Here is a 7,665-nt window from a genome sequence, read left to right as displayed (position 1 = left end):
CGGGGTCGGAGTCGAGGTGTGGCGCAATGCGTGAGCTCCACCAACACCGCCCACGCTCGTGGGTGCCCTTGGCTCGGCCGGGGAAGATCTGAGGCGCCACGGCACATGCGCCCTAACGGCCATGGCGGGGTCAGCAACTACGGCGTTGGAAGACGGACGAACGACAAGGGAGAGAGCGACATAGGTGTCTGGGACGGCGCGCGGCGCGGGGTAGTAGGGCAGGACGCTGCAGCCGATGAGCGCGCGGTGGAGGAAGAGGCGCGGACAAATGACCGGCCACGCTACTACGTTGAGCGCCGGGCAGATAAGGATGAATGAGTGGGGATTCATTTTTCTATTTCTGAGAGAGATGGCGCCCGCTCCTGCGGAGCCGCGTCCCGGATTGTTGGACAATTTTTTTTACAACAACCAGCAATAATGGGATGTGCGAATGGGGTTTTACAGCTGTAGAAGTAGCTCTTAAAGAACAAGATAATTCATTTTTTTTACAGCCAAACAATGATAAAAACTATATCTTATCTCAATAACAGATAAAAATCAGACCCCTGAAATACGGGAGAAATGTAACAAAATGTTGCAAACAAATTTATTACAAGATTACTTTTAGCATTTTATTTTCAGATATCGAAACAAAAAGAAAGACCGACACATGTCCTAATTTGCACGGAGGTTAATGCCAAACTAAGGTCTTATTTGGATACCCCTCCGATTATAACAATTAGATTATATAATCAAAGTTTGATCCAAAATATGATCCTATAATCCAGGCGAGATCCGGTAAGGATTATGAGTGTTAAAGTCTTGTCTCTACCTGATTGGTCCAACTTACCAAACTATAGAGGATAAAGTAGAAATTTATCAATCTTACCAACCATAATCAATTACCATAATTTATTGATCCAAACACTTGGATTATTACAATCCATAATTATGATTATAATATTATAATAATTATATATACAATTTAGATCATAATAATTGAGTTGTGATCCATGCCCCTAACTACTGTTTTATAGAGGGGGCCGTGAGAGGCCATCAAAGTACGCACTGGTAGGCGTACCCACAAAGGTGGCATTACCGGCGAATGCTGCTTGCAGCGACTTCGGAATCGGCGGCACGTCCAGGATCACGACCCCCTCCAGCGCCTGGACCACCTGCTCCATCGACGGCCGGTGAGCCTCGTCGTCCTGCACGCACCAGCAGGCCACCCTGCACGAGCGTTCCAGCTCCCGAGCGTCCGCGTCGCCGTGCAGGCGCTCGTCCAGCAGCCCGACGAGCGCCTCCCCTTTGTTGACCTTCCTCGCGGCCACCAGCGGGAAGTACCCCGACAGCGACGCCTCCTGCTCTGTAGTCGCCCAGCCTCGTGCGTTTCTCCGGCCTGAAATGATCTCCAGCAGCACCATGCCGTAGCTGTACACGTCGGCCTTGGCGGTGATGGGCACGCCGGAGATCCACTCCGGCGCGAGGTACCCGATGGTGCCCCTCACCGTCGTCAGGACCCTGCTGAAGTCCCTTCCTAGCAGCTTCGCCATGCCGAAGTCGGCGACCTTGGGCACGAGGTTGACGTCGAGCAGGATGTTCTCCGGCTTGATGTCGCAGTGGATGATGCAGTCCCGGCACCCCTCGTGGAGGTACACCAAGCCCCGGGCGGCGCCCAGCGCGATCTGGAACCTCGCGCACCAGCTCAGCGCCGGCGCCGCCGTGAAGAGCGCCCTGTCCAGCGAGCCGTTGGGCATGTGGTCGTAGACGAGCAGCCGCTCGCTGCCGTGGGAGGAGAAGCCGCGGAGCCGGACGAGGTTGACGTGTTGGATCATGCCGATGGTGCGCACCTCGTTCCTGAACTGCTTCTCCCCAACGCAGAGGACGCCTTCCAGCTTCTTCACGGCGACGGCGGCGCCGACACCGGACAACGTACCTTTGTACACTGAGCCGAAGCTGCCACCGCCGAGCTTCTCCGAGAAGTTCTTGGTCGCCCTCCTGATGTCGTTGTACTTGAACGCCACGAGGCTACCGCCTTCTGCTGCAGCTTGCATGAATCTTATGTTCCTCTGTCTTCTCCTAAACATCTTAACAAGCACGGTCGCGATGACAGACACGCAGGCTAGGATCGACGCAGCTGAGGCAACAGAAACGAAGACGACGACCGTTCTTTTACGACGGCCATTCGAGGGCACGTCCATGGCAGACAGCCGGAGGTAAAGGTCGTCCGTGCTTGCTGTGTCCATGGCAGACAAGCCGAGCAGATCACCGTACCAGAGAGCACAGCGACTACCGTAGGAGTAAGCGTTGCAGTCACAGCTCCTCAAACACGCTGACCTGCAGTCTTCAGCGCTTGACGGTGGCGTTGGAGCTGCTGCCGGAGATGACGACGTTCGTGGACCAGACGAGCTCGCCGACCTCGTTGGTGAGCACGAGGTTGCCGTCCGGCGCAACGGCGAGCTGAGAGGACGCGGGGTCGGAGACCGGCGCGGCTCTGTTCGCAACCCACACGGGCGTGCACGGCGTCACGGCTTTCTTGTACCAGATTCCCACGTAGTAGTTGTGAGAGGAGGCCGTGTTGCTGTCACCACCTGCTGCTGCTGGACGGAAGAAGCCCAGCTCGAAGCTGCCGCCTGTGGACACGACGTTCCGGCCGCCGGAGATGGCGGAGTTGGCGGTGATGGTGTCCGATGCGAAGCACCGTGCACTGCCGATGATGGCCACGATCATGACAAGTAGTAGCGCTGTTGAAGGCATCGCTAAGATAGACGATGGAAGGGAGAGCAACTGCGTGTGTACGTACTGATGATCGAGCTGGGAGTGAACTCATCTGGTACCTACCTATCCGTTGATAGCAAGTTATTATACACAGCAACTAAGCTAGCCCAGGAAAACCCTCCTTGAGCAGGTTTTGACAATCCGAGGCCAATTCGAGATTTAAAAAAAAAACTCATCGACCTTATGAGAAGCGCGTAAATTACGTGTAGAAAATCTTTTACGATAACACCATCCCGTCTAGAGGATAACGACTGATTAAAAGATCTATCTATCTAATCGATCAAAACCTAATCTATCTTACATTTTACCTCCAAACGTTAGCTCTTTAAATCCTCTTGCTGTCCAGCATATTCATCGACCAGATTTGTCAACATTCCAAGTGGCATTGCCGATCCTATAACGCTAACACCTTTGCTATGCATCTCCTTGACAAATCTTCGCTGGAGGCATTCGTGAGTGTTTTAGGTGACAACGAGCGCCAAATCAGCCTCATTGTTTTAGACCTCTTTCTGCGGCGTGTAACGACCGCGTGCGATTCAGATGTTCTGGTTCTAACTAGCGCGTGACCGGAACAGAAATATAATGGTCCTTTTCCGTCACCGATGTCGGAACCAGTCTATACGGCATCGAAGCACCTACATTACATCAATCACACCGGCGTGCTAAAAGAAGATGCATACAAGAGAAAAAAATGAAAAGTTGAAAGCAATGCCCATATAAAAACCTAACCAGAGCAGTAGAGCAGTACTACCGTGCTTGACCCGTGCTGCACTCCACGACCCTGGTCCATTGCTTAAGACCGCGTGCGGGCTTTACCAAAAAGAATGTGGGATTCACGTCTCGCGACCGAGCTCGAATAGCGTGAAGGTTCGTCAACTATCACTTACCTTCTTTTTCAAAACATATCAAACAAGACAACTGTCCGATTAAATTTAAAAGAAAAAAAATCCAAACTGAACAAATACAATAGAGCAAAATCAGACAAGAGAGTTGCCGATTAAATTAAAAAGAAGAAACTAAACTCAATAAATACAATAGAGCAACAACAAACATGTCTAATTTAAACAGAATTGCTAAACCTCAATCGGTTGATTTGGCCTCTCCAATCAATAAATTTTTGGGCCATCTAATCTTACGCGGATGGCTACCAGGTAAGCCTAGGCAAAATACCCGATACCCATTACCCATACCCGAATTACCCAAACCCGGACCCGAATTACCCGAACCCGAGGTACCCGATCCCAAATTCGGATAGCGATTTTGATTACCCGAAATTAGTTTGGGTAATTCGGGTAATATCCCCCGGTACCCAAACTACCCGAACTACCTAAAGATTTGTTTTTGTCTTTGTATTTATCATGTGTTGTTAGCTGAACCATTTAACTTATCACTTTATTAGAATATAATTCTCTCTATTTGAATGAGTGACTGTAATATATTATTCTCTACAAATTGCTATTAAAATTCTATACAAATTGCTGCTGAAATTATGTATAGACCGCTACTGAAATTTAGTGTAGTTTGTTGTTTTCTGTAAATTTGGGTATATCGGGTAATACCCGAACCCGAACCCGAATTATCGGGTACCCGAATTCGGGTAGCAATTTTCATTACCCGAATTTTGAATTACCCGACCCGAAAAAATCGGGTAACCCGAACGCCCAGGCTTAGCTACCAGGGGCCGCGGCCGACGAACAAGCGAGGCACGCGCAGTCAGCGAGGGCCGGCGCGGCAGCAGGTGTGGCCAGCCTTAGAGCTCGCGGCCCCGGCCATGGCGGGCGCGGCGCGGGGCCGGTGGCCGGCGATGAGGAGGGCCGACGGCCAGCTATGAGGAGGGCGACGAGGAGGGCCGACGGCCAGCTACGAGGAGGCCGACGAGGAGGGCCGCCCCCAGGCTGGATCACCGTTGCTGCTGCTTCTCCGGACTCTGTTTGCGTGCGCATTCGACGGAAGGGAAGGGAAGGGAAGGGAAGTGCGCAGGCGACGGAAGGGAAGGGATAAGGTTGGGGAGGTGGGTCCCACCACAATTTGGGAAATTTTGTTTTGAAATTTATGAAAAAATTATGAGTAATTTGAAATATATTTATCTGGTATCTGTAATTCATAAAAATAATTTGAAAGTATTTCTGGAAAATTTGGCATATATTTGTATTATCTCCAAATTACACCACCATGTTCAATAAATTACACTGAAGAAATCATTGTAAATCTAGTAATAAGACAGTGTAAATATAGCTAGAAGACACCGTAAGTACATGAAAAAAATTTAGTTGATAGGAGAGACGAAAACAACTAAATGTCACCTAGACAGATCCAATTTAAATATTTAGTAAGAGACATGCCACCATGCATCACCACCAAGATAGTGAGTGGAGAAGCCTCACGGTTGCCCTCCTTACGTCCATCGGCCTTTGATGGCATGTTTCCACGGTGGAGAGAATAAAGGAGATGGAGGAGGAGGAGGCTCACGACGGGTCTCAGGCTCCGCTCGAGCCGCGCAAGAGGGGTGACATGGGGTCCTGCGAGAGGGAGAGAACAAGATAAGCATAGATATTATAAGAGAGCAAGATAAGCATAGATATTATACTTTCTTTAAATTCTATTATAAATATTTTAGTACTCCCTCTGGCCTGGTTTCTTTAGGCCAGTCCGTGCTAAACACCGATACCAACAATACATCAACTGTCATTAATTGTCTACTGGGTGTTGTATTGAAAAAAAAATCAGTGCATACAGTATGCATCGTGTCTCGTTGCATCCATGCCATAAATAGTTGCCACATGTCCTCACCTCATGATCCAACAGCACGTATCAGACTACCTTTTATTGGCCTATATGGGCCAAATCAATCATGGATTAATGCAGTTGGACGGAGGAAGACCACGAGCATTGGATCATGTTTGACTGGACACGTGACAACTATCTATGAACATGTATGCAGGGAGGCATAGTGCAAACTGTATGCACCGAATTTTTTTCGTTGCGCTCTCCTGCCCCATGCCACGCATGAATGCATAGATTGATTGGCTCGCCTATTTTTACATGGATGCATGCACGAACGCAAAAGGAGCTCTTTAAGGCTATCTCCAACAACAATATTCAAAATACAAGACCCATTCGTCCTTTGGGTAACGCTACAGGTAAAAGGTTCAATACCTATTCGACATCTTCTCCAACAATCAGATCCAAAAGAGAATCCTTTCTGCAAATGGGTTTTCAGAAGAGAGGATGTCCATATTTGAGTTGTGCCTTTCAGGCAATCCAAAATAGGTCTCTCGTATAGGTACTCTATTGGAAGCTAATTTTAAGTGTCTTATAATCTATTTTAAATTTAGGTGTCCATATAAATTCCTTGTTGCAGACAGTCTAAAGACGTCCTCGATAAGGGAATGTAAATCGCCGGCTGATACGAATAAGAAGAAAAGGAAAAAAAGCTGTGAGCCCCACAACATAAGCAAGAGTGGGTCCCGGCAGCAGAGAGTAGATTTATAGAAACTTGTGCGAGCTAGGCGAGGAACTCATCGCTAGCTATTCAAGTTTGGGCGTTCTCTTTCTGCCACGTACTCAAATAGGTAGCTAGATGTACCCGTTGGGATGCCCTATTCACCAGCACATGCAAAACGCTTCGGGCCATGTTTAGATTGTAAAAAATTCCAACCTAATGAATAGTAGCATTTTCGTCTTATTTGGTAAATATTGTCCAATCGTGGACCAACTAAGCTCAAAAGATTCATCTCGTGATTTCGAACTAAACTGTGCAATTAGTTATTTTTTTTATCTACATTTAATGCTCTATGCAAGCGGCTAAAAATTGATGTGATGAAGAGAGAGTGAAAAAACTTGGAATTTGAAGGTGATCTAAACAAGGCCTCGATTTCCACGAGAATTGCCCAACGAAAAAAGCTTCGGTGATTGCAGCCGCGCCTGACAAATTGGACAAACTCAAAAACACGTTCGTCTTTGAGGGCACTACCGTGCAGAAACTATGATAGTTTTTAAAGAGATTAATTGCACTGTCATATATGTAATTTGCTGATGTGGTAAGTGGATTAATGAGGAGAGAGACAAACTAAGAAAGTCTAACTAATAAACAGTGTCTTCACTATGGACAAGAAACTACTCATTACTGCTAATATACAGCCCATTAATAATATACCGCCCATCACTACTGCTGCTGCTGCTGCTCTCTCTCTATCCGAAAGAGACATCTCTGCTTGAGTCTTCTCTCTTCCGGCTAAGGTCTAGTGTGCCCGGCCGGGTCGTGGCAGACTGGCAACCTAGTTCTCATGGCGTAACCTGAAACAAATGGAGTCGTTGTGTGATTAGTTCTCATGGTGTAATCCAGTGTTTTTTTTCTTTTATGTGCTTTTCGGCTAAAACTTTGAAAATACATGTAATTCATAGAAAAATGATAAAAAGGCAAATCAAGTTTTGTGGGACACCCCTTAAGTAGACCTATGCAGTAGATACATAATATGTGGCGGTTTAGTTTAAAGTTTGTGCTGTAGATGCATGTCTATGCTTTTTTTAGGTTTTAATTCATATCTGCAGTTCTTTTGATCCAATTGTTGTGAAATGTTTGTGGTAAACTAGTGACTGCATGCTTGAACTATGGTGAAAAATTCAACTTCATTTGATGCAGTATGACTGAGTTATTGGTTTACCTTGATTTGTGCTCATTAAATGGTTTATAATTAACAAGTGCGTAACAATGGAAAATGTGGTTCCACTGTATTTGTATGATGTTTTCATGACTTCTAAACACTTAATATGGTCATGTGTTTACAGAAAATAGTGATCGAAGGATTTATCTTGTTCTCACATGCTTTATTGCAATTAAAACTTGTTTAAATTGTAGTAATTAATCTACTAAACCTGAGCATGTAATCTTTTTACAGTAGCTATGTT

The 7,665-nt window shown here is 46.8% G+C and overlaps 1 protein-coding gene across 1 annotated transcript; it reads right to left on the bottom strand.

Annotated features, from left to right (window-relative positions):
- Nucleotides 1–910: 910 nt before the first annotated feature.
- Nucleotides 911–2,306, bottom strand: LOC136529794 (G-type lectin S-receptor-like serine/threonine-protein kinase At2g19130). Its single transcript, XM_066522856.1, has one exon. The coding sequence runs from the start codon at nt 2,223–2,225 to the stop codon at nt 1,011–1,013; it is 1,215 nt and encodes a 404-aa protein (XP_066378953.1). The 5' UTR covers nt 2,226–2,306; the 3' UTR covers nt 911–1,010.
- Nucleotides 2,307–7,665: the final 5,359 nt, after the last annotated feature.

This window comes from Miscanthus floridulus, chromosome 19 (genome assembly GCF_019320115.1).
Source record: "Miscanthus floridulus cultivar M001 chromosome 19, ASM1932011v1, whole genome shotgun sequence".
NCBI lineage: Eukaryota > Viridiplantae > Streptophyta > Magnoliopsida > Poales > Poaceae > Miscanthus > Miscanthus floridulus.
Note: the sequence above shows the minus strand (reverse complement) of the source record. Positions and strands in the feature narration are given on the sequence as shown.

What these genes read in the sequence shown, in the direction of transcription:
- LOC136529794 (XM_066522856.1), bottom strand. Translation starts at nt 2,225, where the DNA reads ATGGACACAGCAAGCACGGACGACCTTTACCTCCGGCTGTCTGCCATG.